The following is a 17483-nucleotide window of genomic DNA, read 5'->3' as shown; positions in this document are numbered from 1 at the left end:
GGTAATTTGCAGATCATCTTGTCTCAAATGTGATCCATGAAGAAAGGGAAAAACATCACACGAGCTAAGAAATGCTACTGTAGGTTTCAAAAACCCGAGTCAAGAAGCAGAGGCATGAAAACCCTTTAAGCTCCGGCTTTCTTGAAACCATACACACATCTAATATACAGGAGATACAATGAAGCACATTGTAAGAAGCACCCCCCTGCCACACACACAGACAAATGCTCTTTGTTGAGTATATGAACAGTATTCGCCTCTCGGTTACCTTCAGACCATCAGGGCCCGGTTTTCCAGGGAATCCTTTCCGCCCAGGTCTGCCCTGAACAGAAAAAAAAAAGAGAGGACCGTAAACACCCTCACTTCCAAACCCCTCCACCCTCAAACCAGTCCTCAGCTGTAAAGGCAAGAAGATTAAGGTGAGTCCCTGCCCCACAGGGCTACACCTGTAACCCAGTCTCTGGCATCAAAACACCCCCTTTTGTAGTTGCGCAAACCGTTTCTTATCAATACTGTTGTGAATAATGGGTTACACAACAGATCCTGAAGGGTAGCATAAAAGAAAGGCGCTGGAATTGAACAATATACATCTGTCCGGCTGGATCTAGGACCGATTAGGCCACTCTGATTCAGAGGTTTTTGATGTCAGTTCTTAAAAAAGCTTTTCTTAGTCTGCCTCACCTATCGCTTCCTCTATATCCATCGATTCTTTGTAAACATTTAGTTTGCTGTAATGAAGATCATCCCGTGAGTCGTGAATAACTGCTTAGGTTAGGCTGGTGAAATAGATGAATTCACTCTAAACTACAGAGTACTGCCTGACATGGTTCTCATTTTCCTTTTAAATTTGCCATTACCCATTATTTATATCATATGCCCTCGCCAACTGTTTTCAGACTTGGCCTTCATGCACTGACTCCTGCACCTGCTCAGGGGAGAATGAGCTACACAGGCATTGCTTCTCTGACATGCCCAGCTGACAAGCTGTTGGTCACTTGTGGCACTAAGCTCTCCAGCACCTGATAGGAGGGGAAAAACTGACTGGAGAAGTGACACCCTCTTTCCCTGACAGCACTGTAAGCCTGCAGGTATTGTCACAGGCCTAATCACTTCCAGAAAATCCTGGCTAGATCATCTCAATCCTACCCTGGTAGCCCTCTGCTTTTGAGGGGAAACTTAACTCTTAGTTCCCTAGAATAATTTTGTCATCATCCATAATACACACCAAATACAAATCCCAAATAAAAACACCAAAGCAAAATATAAGTCAAGATAAATTACCCTGGAGAGATGAAGGAGTTAAGAATATTTAGGAGCAATTTTGCCAGCAACTATCAAATGCTTTATTCTTTTAAATTCACCAGTGCTTTGCTTGGCCTGTTCAGTATTTTTTTTTCCTGGCAGCAAATAAATCATTTTAATACAGTAATATCACATCAATGAAATATAAAAGGTAAAAGATCATATTCAGGGAAAAAAAATTCTGAAATGAAAGTTTCCACGTAAGAGTTCAGTGTTAAGTCATCTTTAAATGTATATTCAGGGAGAAGAACTCCACTTCAGTATGATTCTGAAAGGGAAGATATGACATTCTCTTCTCCTGTATAGCAATAGATAAAATAAAATCCTGGGCTACAGAAAACATTCGGCATTTAAGCTGACACTTTTAGGCAAAATAATTTTTCAAACTGGAGGTTACTGGATAAGGCTGCCTTGATAGAGGATTCTGAAATCAGAATGCTGAAATAAAACCAGTCTTCAGGGCAATATCTTGGATGATTAAACAGAACAATTCATAAAACATTACAACCATAAAACACAGAGCTTTTGTTTCTGGTTACAATTCATAAGTACACAGAGCTTTTGTTTCTGGTTAATCATGGATTCTACAGAAGCAACCTAGGAACCCCTTATTATTTTTGTAATTGCAGCCTAAAAATGAAGGCAGAAGATAATGATAATGGGGACAGATAGGAAGATTATCAGTATTTCACAAACTCTTTGGTGGAAAAAATGTTAATTAGGTGGTGTATCAGGTAAGTGAATCACTGATACACTTCCCTGTGCTGTCTTTTTACATACAGTATAGCTGGGCGAAATCTCCTCTAAGCAGGAAAAGTTGGCACAGAAAACTAAGCAGAAACAGAGCAAAAATCACTGGTAATGAGAAATAGAAAAAAATAGCTGCAAACAGCAGATGTAATCTGTACTTTTAAAGACTGGGAGAAAACTGCTTTTGTAAGGTACAGAACAGACTGACTCATGAGCATTAACATATGTACGTGGGCTAAATATTTGAACACCTACAAGAGTGTGTAGGAGAGGATGCCCTTAGGAACTTGCAGACAAAGTTCATGGATGTCTAAAATTAACTCTCTTAGCACTGCCAATGGAATAAACAGTTATTGACAGTCACATTATGCATGGGATCGCAAGAATTGAACCACTGCCAAAGCCTTTTGCAACATGAATATAGCCAGACAGCAGGATTACTGTATTTTTTAGCTGTCTGGGTGTTTTTATAAATGCTGTTTTCATGCTGCTGCACAATTTACAGTCCAGAATGGGCATCAGTTGTCTGTAATAAACATCACTTCCTCTTGGCTCAGCTGACAGCAAGTTTTATGTGCATATCCTGAGCATGGAAATAAACTGTCTACTGGATGACAATACAGAACCTCTGTGGATCCTGTATAAAGCTGCGAGACCTTGATGGGCTCAGTTTTTCCACATATAGTGTGTGGCTGGCAGGTCTTGGAAGGGACTGTAATAGTGGCAAACCTGCCACTAGAGGTCGCCAAAGACCTCCTTATTTGTAAATAGACAAACCAGGTGGTAATTAGTCAATGAATTAGAGAATTGGTGGTGACGATTCTAAATGTTCATATGTAGTTAATTAGTATATGTGGGTATATAAAGGATTTTCAGGGTGTTTGGATTGTAGTAGAAGTCTGGGAGGCTACTACTGAGTCTTTTCTTTCCATTTTGTTAGACAGAACTGCCTGCTGCCGTGTCCAGTATCCATCACGGAGTTTTTCCATCTGTTCAGTCCCTTGGGGGCACATAATTTAAGGGTGGGGCTTGTCTCTTAATTCACAAATATATCAGTCAAAAAAGTGAATAAAAACATTACTGTTGAAATAAAAGTGTTATTATTTCATCATATACACTTTGAATTTAAACAAGATAAAATTGGTTTAATTAAGGATACAGCTTGCTTTCCAAGAGTAACTGCTTCTGTTTCACTATAGTACTGTAGCGCTTGTATTGTAGTACTGTTGTGCTTGGCCCCACATTTAAAAATTTGCTAAGATTGAACTTTTGGGAACATTTGTACACCAAGCTTAGTTAAAATAATGCCAAACTAATAGCAGATTATAAAAATCAAAGTGCTAAAGACACACATACTCCCCCACCTCCACCAAGCATACAATAAGCTGCATACTGTGGATATTCAGGTAGAGGCTGCACCCAGACAAAACGGACTTTGAAAAAAAAAATAGATCCTGTGTGACAATCCAATGTAAGATTCAGAGAAATTTAGCCGCAGTTAGTTTAGGTTTCTTGAGTCCACAAATCAGGCAAGCTGGTTACTGCCCTATAAGTCTTCCGGCACTTACAAAAATATTTCTCTTTACAGCAGAAGACAGAATATTTAATATGGCAATGAAATTGTGGGATAACCTGGCAGACTCATGTGTGGTGTCTGAATATAGCACTAACCCACTGCCACTAAGTCCAGTGTTTTACTGCTGACCACAAGCGTTCCAAATGACCAGAAGTCCATAATCGCCCGGCGAGCTTGTTTCTGAGTTTGCTTACTCTTTTGAGATAGACAAGTAAACCTGAAGGTTATGAAGGCCAGTGGCCAAGACGAGATAAAGTTATTTTCTAGAAAATGCAAAGCAGCCCTTAAAACCAGCCATGAAGAGGTTGGCATTTTGTACCAACAAGTGTGGAGAGAATGGAGAGGCTTTGTGCTTTGAGATTAAATAAATTATTATTATTAATTTTTTTAACCCACCTCCACCCCCCCCAACTTTGGAGGACTTCTTTATTTTTATTTTTTATATATATATTTTTTATTTTATTTTTTTTTCACTCTTTCATTTTTGTTCTTATTAGACAATAACAACAACAAAATTACAGTCACAAAAAAAAATAAAAAAAACTTCCAACTAATATTCTTAACTACCAGTGCCATTCAAATATGTGTCTAATGGGCCCCAATCATTCCTATACTCATTAAGTTTCCCCTGTAAATTATATGAAATATTTTAAAATTTAACTTGTGATACAGCCTCTTTAATCCATTCTTTGTACAACGGTCTTATATTGTCCACCCATTTTATTATGAGATTAAATAAATTATTAAAACTCACCTCTAACCCTGGGGCCCCAGGAGGTCCTATGGGCCCTTCGTCACCCTGGAATCCAAAAGAAACTTACTGAACATTTTTTTTAAAACATAACCATTCATTGCCTTCTAACACAAAGGAGCAATCAATATAGTTTGCTTATTAAATTTGAACTGGATTGTTCTCCAATTGTGCCCAACTTAGTAGTTCTATTGAACTTTTTAAGATTCCATGCTATCTGCCAAAATAACATCAAGCACAACTTGTAAATGTTTAAGGGTGACAATGAAATAAAAGCACTTTAACTATATGCAATCCATCTACTTTGACAAAAGACTAAAGAATAGTGTATTTAGTAAGCATTCCGTTTCTGTGCACAGAGTTCAGAAAAGGGCTTTGGATAAGTTATTATCCATAATACAATAATATTAGACTGACCCTTTGAGATACATCTTAAAAAAAACAGTGTTATCCTACACCTATTCTGTAACACCTATCTAATGGATAGTCTGAAAATGAACAAAAAAAAACTATTTTGAGAGCATTACTGATACACATCACACCTGTGTGGATTTAGCACTGAGTGTGTTATATCAGCTGGCACAGAATCATTATGATTTTTTCTTGGTCAATATTTACACGACAAAAGTACAAACTGTTCACATTTCAAAACGTGCTTCAGTTCCAGAATGGATCTCCTTGTGATCTGTCCTCGCTCAGCATTCAAAATACTGCAATTATAAATGGCCATCTCATTTTGGCAGAATACATCCTTTCAATGATGTGGACAAACGTGGAAAGACAGTTACTGAGTTTGAGGGTCTCACCTCTAGGCCTGGAACTCCTCTCGGGCCTGGTAAACCTCTGGCACCTGGTTTTCCCTACAAAACAAAGGAATAAAATCTAAAAATACAATTAACTCTTCTAAAAAAGACTCTTTGCTTATGAAATAGTTATAACTTAACAGTCAATGCATTTAAAATCCTGATGTAGACATTTATAGTGGATTTTGGTTTATGCTTTTTAGCTTGGAAAAATTAATAAGAGCACCTACTTTTGGTGACACCAGATGTTTTGATTAAAAGAAAGTATTACAGGTATGTTATGGATATATGTGAATTCTTCTGCTATTCTTCATCCTGAATGATGATTTGCAAAAGAGCAGGCATATAGATAGCATCACTAAACTTTTAGTTTTTAGAAACTCTTCAGTTGGTGGGTTTTGCTACAGTGCATCCCAAATTCCCATTAAGCCATAGAGCAGGACGGTGAAAGGAACAATTCTGTCTGTTCCTTAGAAATAACATGTACTCCCAGAGGAAGGCACATTTTATCATGTGATGTGACTTGTTTTTGTGGCACCTTTTTATCATGTTGTGAGAACTGGAGCTGCTAGCCACAGTAACCCATAAAATCCATATTGCCCTGCAGCTCACCACTGGTAGCCCACTGAAGCTAAGCAGGTGTGAGCCTGGCCAGTACCTGGATGGGAGACCTCCTGGGAAAAACAAAGGTTGCAGCTGGAAGTGGTGTTAGTGGGGCCAGCATGGGGTGCCTCTGCGGTCTGTGTGGGTCCTAATGCCCAAGTATAGTATAAAAAGGCGCTGTCCTATAGATGAGACGTAAAACCGAGGTCTTGACTCTGTGGTCATTAAAAATCCCAGGGCCTTTCTCGAAAAGAGTAGGAGTGTTACCCCTGTGTCCTGGCCAAATTTCCCCCTGGCCTTTACCAGTAATGGCCCCCTAATAATCCCCATCTCTGAACTGGCTCCATCACGCTGTTCTCCTCCCCGCTGAGAGCTGGGTGTGTGGGAAGCGAACTGGTGCACTCTGGCTGCCGTCTTATCATCCAGCTGGGGCTGCACATTGGTGGTGGCAGTGGGATTCCCCATTACCTGTAAAAAGCTTTGAGTGGAGTGTCCAGAAAAGTGCTATATAACTGTAAAGAGAGTATAATTTGTTGCTTACCTTTGGGCCTTCTGGACCGTTTTGCCCTGGTGGTCCAATGTCTCCTGGAAAGCCCTGTCCACAACAGAAAGGAAATGACTTTAAGACTACCTTTGCATTTCAGTCACTGCTCTACTGTTCAATATGGGACCTGTCCCACTTGAAAAGTTCAGCAAAGAAAAATGGGAGCAATACATGAAAGGCCAACCTTTTGGTACAGGCCTTCAGGGTTTTAGAATATTCAAACAGGTAGTTCAAAGAAAGAAAGAGGTCAGCTCTTGTCCAGATAAAAGTGCAGACAGCACTGAAAGGAATTCTGCAGTCTAGCCGTTTAGATTAGATAAAAATAATTCTCAATTAAGGTACCAGACTGCTATACTGCAACTATTTATATAGTGTCTAAGATCTACAAAACATTTACTTTGAAGATTCAAGCAAGCTGCTCTTAGTAGTTTTCCTCCTACATCTTAATCCTTAAGTATTTTACAAATTTACAAAAGCATTTGGCCTCCAAATACTGTAGGCAAACCCTAGTCACTTTGACGGCAATGTATTCTTCTGTTTAATTAAGAGATGAACGTGACAAGTGGGGAGGGGGGTAGAGATACTGCAGAAATAAGGGAAAACTCTTTCTGAAGTCATTTAAGATAGATAGGTTGTCTTACTTCTATGAGCTTGGCAGCAAAAACTAAATAGAAAACATAACGCAAATTATATTGTTGTAACTCAATTGATAAAGAATAAGTAATATGCTGAATATAGACTGATGTGTTTCTCAGAAATGGTGCTATTGGCCATTCAAAGACATAAGTGTAAATATATTTAATTACTGTGGATTCAACTGGGAGTTTCTTTCATTAAAGAAAGCTTAAACTTTCTTAGTTTAATAGTTTAAATTAAACTATTGCAGTTGTTTGTCATAATGATCAGCTTCTGGTGTGTGTAACCAATTGTCCCTTCATGAGGCAGACATTTTAAGAGATCAGCTACACTTGGGAGACTTTCAATAAAAAGTATACTGTATAAAAAGGCAATCAAAGAGCAAAGAACACCATCAGTGTTCTTACAGGCCTGACATGCGACTAATTTGGCCTTATCAGGTGTGATATTCCTCACACCTGAAGAAGGCTCCACGGCCGAAACGTTGTGTTTTCTTTCTTCTTTTTTTCAGCATGGAATAAACCTATTACTTGTTCCTTTGCAGCCTACTCATGCTGACGCAGCTACCCACCTGAACTAATTTGGCCTTGACTATAATGTAACAACATTTTAGAGAAAAAGAAGAATTTCAGTCTTTACGATGCCAGCAGGGGGAGCAATTATCAAAAGCTGTAGCAAAAAAAAAAGCAAAAGTAAAAATAGGTTTTTGTCTGAACATAGGGAAATGAATGCTTTGGTTTTTGCCTGGTGGATACTTATGATGTCCTTATGTTCAGGAAGAATTATGCAGGAAACTGGGGTTTAGCATGTTTACCACAGCAGCCCTGCCTGAGACAAACTGTGACTGCTTGCTTTGAGGCTCCATGCTCTTCTGCATTTTTCAGCGTGTAATGTTTTCTCATGAGAGTTGTGAACATGTAAATTGCAACCCAGTGCCAGCTTCCACTGTTCGTCTGCATTGTTAATGCTTTCACTTTGCTGTACAGCAGAGTTTTCCTTTGTTGCTCCTATTTGTAGAATGAAAAGTGGTATTTTGACATACTTTCTCTAAGCACGTACCACTTGATAAACAATAGATTGTTTTGCATTGTTTGATCCATCACTACATCTGTAATAACAGATAACATCTGTAATAATTCAGTTACATCTTTCTCTTGTTAAAAATCTCGGACTGAAATATTGCACCAACAAAACCCAATATTACAAACCGATATCTCTCATTTTAAAGCAATGAAAACATTTAAAAAATGTTTTAAGGAGGCGCTAGGAGATTTTTAAAATACATGTTTTATTTTAAAGACTTGTTTAGCAATAACAAAAGGCTCGGTTATTATTCAACTCAATTTGCCAAAGCAATTCGCAACAGGTTCTAAGATGAACCTGGGTAATGGCAAGAATGTCTTTTATACCTGTTAACCACACCTTCTCAACTACAGAAAAGTTCAAACAGTCTGAAAAGCGAATAGCAGCAGAGCATGGCTTTTATTTCGATTCCAGCTGGAGGGGCTGGCGTAGGTGGTCTTAAGAGTTACAATCACTGAATATCTATAGGCTGTTCATGTGCTTTGAAAAGTGAGATTTTAAGAATATTGATTGTGGTCAAGTAAGATGTACTGCAGACTCATTCCATATCAGCAGACTATACATCCCTGGAATAAAGAACACTTACCTCAGGGCCTGGTGGGCCTGGTAAGCCATCTTGACCTTTCTCACCTTGCTTTCCCTTTAAAAGAAGAAAATAAGGAAGGTACAGTGTATGGAGAACTGGAAATAGCATCTACTGAATAGTACAGTCTACTTAAGGATTTAAGAGGCCTTTCATACTTAACTCATCATAGCATCATTTTCTCAGTTTCCTTCTGTTTGCTTGGATTAATGAGGAACAGGTTGTTAAGAAGTTCCTTAAGGGAGCCTGGATTTCTGCATTGCTAATGTGAGAACACAGTTACAATCCTGGATAGGGTGCTAGTTAATCCCAGGGTTAACCCCAGCGCTACTGCAGGGTAGACTGGAATGATCAGGGTAGAGTACCATGCTCAAGTATAGTCTGCAGTGGGGACTCGAACCCACATCCTCCTAGAAATCCAGAATGCTTAGCACTTGTCTATCCAGCTCCCTGTTGTTTGCAATAAGGCCCTTCAATATTTCAGTAACGTCACTCTTGACTCTTTCAGACAGGGGTCTTAAACTCAATTCTTGGAGGTCCTTGTGTGTTCTGGGTTTCGTTCCAACCCGATGACTCAGTTAAACACTCGATATGTACCGTTACCTATAAAACTTCCTGGAGCCTGGCTAGTAGTATAATTAGGCAGAACTAAAGTCACCAAGGATTTGACATAGAACTCAGGAATAAAAACTTGAAGACACTAGGCCCTCCAAGAGCTGCGTTTTAGACTTTAAGACAGTTAAAGCAAAACCAATTAGTCCCTGGCATCTACAATTTACAAGTACAATAAACATGGAGTGTGTGTCTGTGGGATGGCTTACCCCTGTGGGAAATTATATTCTTTAAAATAATTTCAGTTGTTTTAAAACATCAAACGTTTGTCTTCAAATGTGCATTAAATGGCAATAATATGAAGCAAGGGTCTCAATCTCAATTCGTCTTTTTGTTCCACCCACATTCCTAGGTAAATACTGTGTGGGCTAATTACTTAATTAGCTACATAACTGCAACACCTCAAACCAGGCTCTGATGTAATCTGATCTAACTGTAACTGGAGCTTTACTGAAGTATATGTCTTATGTAGTAAAAGTGCCTGAGAAAAATCCTATTTATGTCTAATTTAGATCATATATAGGTTACCTGTTTAATTGACTACTCAGATCAGAAAACATGCATAAGCATTTCATTGCACTTGTGCATATGACAAACTGAACTGACAGCCAGAAGAGGCAAATGAACTGAGTTTGTGAACCCTGATACATAGAAATAAATGTGCACCCATCTAAATTTAATGACTTATATAATGACTATATAATGTCCACAGATATGCCTGTGATGCAGTTTTGTTAAAATATGCAGTATGGTCATGACATTTGCAAATTTAACATGAGCAAATACTGTTATTGGCCATTTGGTCCATCTGATGGGGTCATCCGATGGTTCAATCGGATTGGAACAGCATAGCAAGATGAAACCAAACCAAAGGTTAGACGCGTTTCAAATTAGCAGTACAACAGAGTAGAATTGCGAGACGAACCTTGCTGGGGAGTGAGCCTCTTTCTGCCCTCTGCCCAAATACCCACTACCCTGCATTCGCATCTCAGCGTGGTCTTGTTTTCCTATTGTAACGAGCGATCTGGTTTGTGTCAGGGGCTTGAGGAAATGACAGGCTGGAGATGACTTTACAGGACTCACTGACTGTTTTATTGCCCTTTTCATTACAGTGGGGCCTGCTGATCACGAAGGGAGAGACAAAAAGTGCAGGCATCCTCTGGACGCAGATGAGGGATTCATGTTCTTTAATGTTAACTGATCACAATAAGCTTGTGATTAATGTTGTTTCTTTAGTTAATTTGACTTTATGTTAATTACTATAACACTGATTATCTAAAGGGAGGGTTACGTGTGTCTTTTAACCATACATACTATATACTGTAGTACATTATGCAATGGTATAGTGAAGGACTTGGTTAAATGTGAATTTGGCTGTTAGCAACAGTTTAAAAAATTAAACATGCAGGTTGTCAGGACACTCACCTGTGGTCCTGCTTTTCCTCTCATTCCTGGCAGCCCTGGCAAACCTGGATTACCCTAAACCACCAGGCAGAACAAGTCAGAGAACACCACTAAAGGAGGAACATAGAATTTGCAGGGGGAGAGTCAAGCACAACTACAGTAAGACAACTCCGAATGATGTATTCAGATTTACAGTAGATCAATTCTGCACAGCTGTAAAGATTTTAAATTTGTTTTGTGCCATGATTGTTTGCAGCTTGTTGGACCCTTTGAGGACAGAGAAAGCAATGGCGAACATAATGACCTAACAACGAATTAAGTTTAAATGAATACACTAAGGTCAAGAGACAGGACAGGTTCCTCCCACCTGATAAGACATACAAGGCTGAATCAAAGCTTCCTGTTCTCTCTTTCTGCTCCTGTTACCTTTTTTACAGCCAAACTCTAAATTATTTAACGTGAACCCTAAATGGGACTTGATTTGCTTATATAGGACTTTTCAATTGCTTTCAGTTCTTCAAATGATGCAGTTCAAAACAATTTATTTGTAACTTGGAATCCAATATTACTTAAGAGTGAAAAACAACTCAGGTCTCACTTTCCAGCAACATGGAGGCTTATCTTGAAATTGTAATTGTATTGTTCCTCTTTACTGAGGTATTGCACATTTCTGAACCATTTAAATGCAATACTGACACAAACACAACAGGCAATGGCCTTTTTGAAAAGTGTACTCAAGTTTATCTAACACAGGTTTGATTAACTGAATTGAGATGAATGAAGTTGAGTACCTTGTCGCCCGGATATCCAATTTCTCCTGGAATCCCAGGAACTCCAATTTCACCCTGCAAGACAGGATAGAAGAAACACGGTTAAAGGTTCAAGCTCAACAAATGGTAACATACCCATAAAAATGATGATCTCAACAAACTAGGATGAAACAAATCTGAGACACACTGAAATAGCCATCACAGAACTTTATCATTTTGAAATCTAGGCACAGGAAACAAATATGGGCTGCAAACATGTAGAACTCTTTCCTTTGTGTTACATTGTGTACAATGTCAAATACTCTACATTTAGATCTCAGACAGGTAGGTCAAAATTACAAATGTGCAGCACAAGGGAGGAATCTTATATTTTCAGGATTAGATCCCTGGAAACGTCAATTCATTTTACTCTTAAAGCACCAAATTTGTTACTCACGCACCAGATTGGTTTAAAAAGGCAATACAATTGAAGTGACAATATGAATGCTTAACTTTGGAAATCCGTCACACTAACACCTCCCACTCCACGTTTCAGAACTACAATTCCCATAATTAAGCAAAGATCTTTCTTAAGGTTTTGTTCTTAAATAAAACAGTCAAAAGAGTTCATTAGGTTATATTTCTGAAAAAGCTAGCCATTGCATTGCATCTGCAGCAAGGCACTGTGAAATATAGAGGAAAACACTAACATTTTGAACTGCATAAAAGTTTAAAAGTACCACATTATCTTCTCTTCGAGCACTTTAAAGGCAAAATCCCCAATTTGTGACCCATGCACTGATCTATTCTGAACTGTTTGTCAATTATGCAGGAGGAACAATGTCCAACTGCGCAGTTATAGGACACAAGCAGTGTGTGTGTGTGAAGGGGCCAGTGGACTCTACAGAGCATCTCTTTGTACGGGAGGAATCCAAAGGGCTGTCAGATCACATGCTTTACAAAACACAGGGCAATAAGGGAGTATTCAGATCACCTTATCACCTTTCAGTCCTGGTTCTCCTGGATTTCCGGCCACCCCCTGAAAAATATCCAGCCGCAGATTAAAACTGATCCCTTTGAAACTGTTACCCCCCCCCCCCTAAACAATTCAACTCAAATGCACACAGGACACCAGGAAGGTCTATACATTTTCAATTAAAATATTTTAGTATAGTTTATGATGCTGAGGTTGTTTTCGCTTCAAATGTAAATATCTGTAACTGTAAATAATGCAATGAAAGTATCACATCTGCCTGGGAGGCGTTTGGAAGACCTTTAACATAACTACATGAAACACCTCACCTAGAAACAATTAAGGCAATACAAGCCAAAAAGCATGAGAGGGAAGTGAAGACAGCCAGGAGATTTCTGTAATTTATGAGCAAAAGTAATGCTGGCCTGTCAGCACCTCTTCCTCTCTGGATTGGAAATTAATATTAAAATACAATTGAAAAATGAGCCGCAACACTTTAGAAATTCAACTCATGCTTCAGGATAGGATAAAGTTCAGTTAAATCAGTAAGCTGGCACTTGAACATTTCAGGATTGGCGAGCAAGTTTCTGATGATGCAGTTTGAAACTCACTTATGGCATTGAGCACAAGGTGAATTCAAGGCAAGTTCCCCAGTGGCTACACGGGTAAATTAAATGAAAGCGTGCAAAGAGACAAACTGGTTCAAACATTCCCTCCGTTCAATCTGCCAGATGGTGATATTTCGTGGTAGTTGATGACAAATATCCAGCCTTTCCCACAGATGCTCTACTGGGTAATTAAATCCAGTGATACAGCAGGCCAATCCTTGATGTTGATTTCAGATTGATGCAGAATGGTTTGACTGACCCTAGCTATCTAGGGATGAACATTATCATATTACAACAGATTAAGTCATTGATGGTGGTATAGGTGTAGCAGTTGAAGCCAGAAAATACTGTGCACTGAGATTACAACTGACAACAACAAGGTGACCACTAAAAGACCCCCAAGCCATTACACTGCTGCCACCAGAACAATGGGGTTCCCCAACACTTCCTCCAGAAATAAATGTCCCTTGTCATTGTCAAATTGGACACGGAACCAGGATTCGACAGAAAATGCCAGGTCTTGCCTACTGTATATCCAGGGTGTTAGATCCATGTTGATGCACAAACTGTCTTGCAGCCCAGTGATAAGTACTGTAATGAATACTGGCAGCTATCAGGAGACTAATGATTATGAGTGGATTTAGGGGTATTCCTCGATGTCCACTTCTTAGCAGTTAGAGCTGTTCCCATGCAAAAACTTCCCATCAGGAGTTCTACTTGAGTCATTATATGGGCGGAGCGGTGAGTCTGTGGCTAAGGATCTGCGCCTGTGGCTGGAAGGTTGCCAGTTCGTATCCCGTGGCCGGCAGAGGAATCCTACTCCGTTGGGCCCCTGAGCAAGGCCCTTAACCCCAACTGCTCCAGGGGCGCTGTACAATGGCTGACCCTGCGATCTGACCCCAGGCTCTCTCCCTATCTGTGTGTCTGCGTGTCTCATGGAGAGCAAGCTGGGGTATGCGAAAAGACAAATTCCTAATGCAAAAAATTATATGTTATATGCAGATGAGTGGATCTGACCTGATACCACTTGTCTAATGTACTGATGGTGGATAAATGCCCCATTGACCAGCAGTCAGCAATATTCCACACTCCATTCCTTATCTGTCCTATTTAGCTAAGGCATTGTTGCTGTGAGATTAGAACGGGTGAATACAGCCTTACATGTGCAATCTGTCAATCACACATTTTTTGCCACACCTAAATTGTTGCAATTGTCATTTCACGCTCAGGCGATAATGAGGTGGAGGTTCTGACATTTCCTCACACACAAACTCTCATCATTTATCATTCCGACAGATTACTTGGTTAGCACTGAAACGTGTTTAGAAAAATGAGCTGCATGTTTCACAGCATTTCATTTCATCATGGCCAGCAAAACAAATTAGGTGAATAAGAAACAGGCTATACATATGAACCTACGCCAACAATATCTAATTATTCATACACCAAAAAAGTGTGATAAAATAGTTTACTAAAATGGATGTTGTGCTCAGTGTGGACACTTTGAAACTGGAAAGAAAATGTGGCGTTTTCACAGGGGTGAACAAACAGTAACAAGATGTTTACACAACAAGTGAAAGTCGAATCACATTAAAATTGAACTTTCTCCCCCTTTGTCAGGCTGAGCAGCTGATGAACGAATGAAAAGAATAGTGGCAGAAACATGAGCACTGAGGTGGTTACCTTGAGTCCCTGTGGCCCTGGAAGTCCCATTTGCCCAACAGGACCCATGTCACCCTGGTACCAAGAGAAACACAGAAGCAAAATGTCAGAAGGCCATTCAGGAACTCAATGGCCTCAATGACCCTCAACAGACGACACGAAAAGCCTTAATTAGCAGAGGCTGGAAGAGCAAACAGTGTCAAGTTCAGAGCCAAGGAAGAGTTTCAAGGGCTCTGATCCATGGGACAAGGAACTCTGGGACACCAGCCAAGAAGGCACAAATAAAGAAAGTTTCAGACTAATAACACTAACAATTTAGCTCCAAAGAGATGTCATATTTGTGGCTACACTGATTTCAAAAGGCTTCAGTCACCAACACTTAATACACCCTTTCAAAAATAATCATTCTGGGATGTAAAATTACAACATTCGTTAGCTGCCAATATTTAGAGGGGCCGTATGGGTGATAAGACTCCAGACCTAATCTTATTTTAATTGCTGATGCTGCCACAGAGGACAAAAGACCAACTGAAACAGGCAATCTGAGTAAGTTTTTCACATTGGATGAGGGCACGATGGAAACATTTTACTTGCTTGGCAGAAACAAATGGTCATTTTGTTTTCTAATCAAGTTAACACACATTTTGAAATATTTCAGAGAAGTAATATTTTGATGATAGTTTAAGAAATACACAACCCAACCATATCCTTTATACTGTACAAGTTAGTATGACTATCCAGCAGTAATGGCAAAAGTATCAGTACCTCTAGCAGTAGTAAAAGAATCTAGTACATGTGCCAAAGTCATGACTAGTAACATACTGCAAATACAACTCTTGGAGTTTTACTCTAAATGCTGTACTTGACCACGGAGAGCAGGGTGTTGGACTCTCATTCAGGGCTATATGCAGTCTCACTGGATGAGTCTAAACAGTCCACTGCTCAGAACATCACAATGGACTGTGGTTCTGTCTCTAAACACTATCCAGCTATGCCATAAAACAAGGTTAGCCAAACGGAAAAGAATCTCTCATGAGACATCTTGTTCCAGTGAACATGCCCGCTGGCATGAGTCAGAGTAACCTTATGGAATGTTTACATTGTAGTTGGGTTATTCTATTGCATAAACTATCCATGTTTTTTACTTCTTTTTATAAACCACATAGTCCACACATCATATTTTATTGTTCTGGATGCTTGTAAGAATTTCATCACATTTGTACAACCTAACTTCTAAACCTATCATTAAAGGTAAAAACATAGCCATAGATTTTTAAACTGTTGCATTTTCTAATGGTAAGGATATAGCAAGTTGTCCTGATGCTTTATTTGTCCTACGTTATTCTGTTAAGGAAAAGTGAGATTTTTACATTTCACTGAACTGTGTAATCCTATTAAGGTCCAACCAAATACTAAGGGACATTATTACTTGTAGTCCTCTTAATTCATATTCTGTAGGTATGTTATTGAGCTTAGGTATACCTCATTTCTAAGTGGTTAAATTGAAATTTATATACTTGCGAGGGCATTTAAAATGGAGGACAGCATGACTTGACCCAAACACTTGCCAAGATTATGAAACACACCACCCAGCCATGTTAAAGCCAATACACTTCCTTCAAGAAATGGCTGGATGAGATCCTTAACTACTAATTACCAAACGGGTTAGATAGTAGGCCATTTGCTCCCTCATTTCCAACTATTCTTATGCTCCTAATAACAGAAACAATGGTAAGTGCAGTATATTTAAGCAATTTGTCTGAAGTGATCATTTTGTTTCCCTTTGTTCTGGCAATCACATTTATTTTGTATGTTTATTCCAAAAATTCTTATTTTTATCTGTTTTCCATTTTTTTTTAATTTCCCAGCACACAATACTGTGATCAGCTTCAGAAGGTGAACAATGGTTTTTGTTTAGTCAACACTGTGCCTAAAGAATTCAAGACACTAAACCTTTGGCACTGCAATGAACTGCGAATAACATGGACTAGATCACAGAGCCCTCAACCACTAACAACAGCAGGGATCTTGGTGGGTCACTGCTAACTAACCACACCATTTATGATTTTAACCATAGGGATCTATTCTACATTTTCTAGAAGTACTCAGGCAGTGAGTGTTTGTCATATTTGAATGTTGCAAAGGAATTTACTATATATTAATAAAAATATGAGCAATGCACGTTTATACCCAAAAATATACAAACATGGTTTGATATTACCAAGTTGCTGTACAGTTACAAAATGCAAAATACTACCCCTTTCTTTTGCAGCTGACAAATTCATTATTAAAGACCACTTCTTGAACAACTGACACATACTTTATCTGCCCTATCACAGCAGTATTTACAGGCAGACATTAAAAGAAGATAAACATTAAAAGCAGACAAAGTACTGTATCGGTTCTGAAAGGAAATATTAAAGATTCAAAACTATATTTGCTGCTAAGCAAGATAGACCATATAATGTAATTTGTACGCGACTCCCTTTACTAAGGTTAAATAAAGTCGGAAAACTTTACCATACAACCAATTTATAAAATTACTATGAAATGTTTTAGTGGTCTAGAGTATTGCAAGGGTCTCCAATGTGAGCCATTATGATATTAAGGAGAATACAGTGTTTTGGCATCAACAAACTGTATTAATATCGCCATTTTGTTATTCATCGGTTTGTCCAAGCCTTACAGAATCCCTTGCAGTAAAGACTCTGTATTAAGTGGATGGGAGGAATAATACAGATGTGTTTTCTGGAAATACAAGCTGCCGTTCCGAGTCCAATGCATGTCACATCATCAATACGCACGAATGTTCAAAGCAACAGCTGTTGCACTCAGGACTCTAAG

The 17483-nt window shown here is 39.0% G+C and overlaps 1 protein-coding gene across 1 annotated transcript in view; it reads right to left on the bottom strand.

Moving 5' to 3' along the window:
• LOC148816182 (uncharacterized) overlaps window positions 1-17483 on the bottom strand; it is a 157172-nt gene that overhangs the window by 58743 nt on the left and 80946 nt on the right. Inside the window, exons 15-23 of the mRNA XM_088940638.1 lie at window positions 14661-14714; window positions 12391-12435; window positions 11439-11492; window positions 10669-10722; window positions 8635-8688; window positions 6327-6380; window positions 5186-5239; window positions 4383-4427; window positions 269-322 (exon numbers count right to left, since the gene is read on the bottom strand). Coding sequence (XP_088796764.1) covers window positions 269-322; window positions 4383-4427; window positions 5186-5239; window positions 6327-6380; window positions 8635-8688; window positions 10669-10722; window positions 11439-11492; window positions 12391-12435; window positions 14661-14714 — 468 coding nt within the window. The remainder of the gene's footprint in view (window positions 1-268; window positions 323-4382; window positions 4428-5185; window positions 5240-6326; window positions 6381-8634; window positions 8689-10668; window positions 10723-11438; window positions 11493-12390; window positions 12436-14660; window positions 14715-17483) is intronic.

The sequence above is a fragment of the Atractosteus spatula genome, chromosome 23 (genome assembly GCF_055471065.1).
Source record: "Atractosteus spatula isolate fAtrSpa1 chromosome 23, fAtrSpa1.hap1, whole genome shotgun sequence".
NCBI classification, from domain to species: domain Eukaryota; kingdom Metazoa; phylum Chordata; class Actinopteri; order Semionotiformes; family Lepisosteidae; genus Atractosteus; species Atractosteus spatula.
This window is presented reverse-complemented; position numbering and strand designations above follow the sequence as displayed.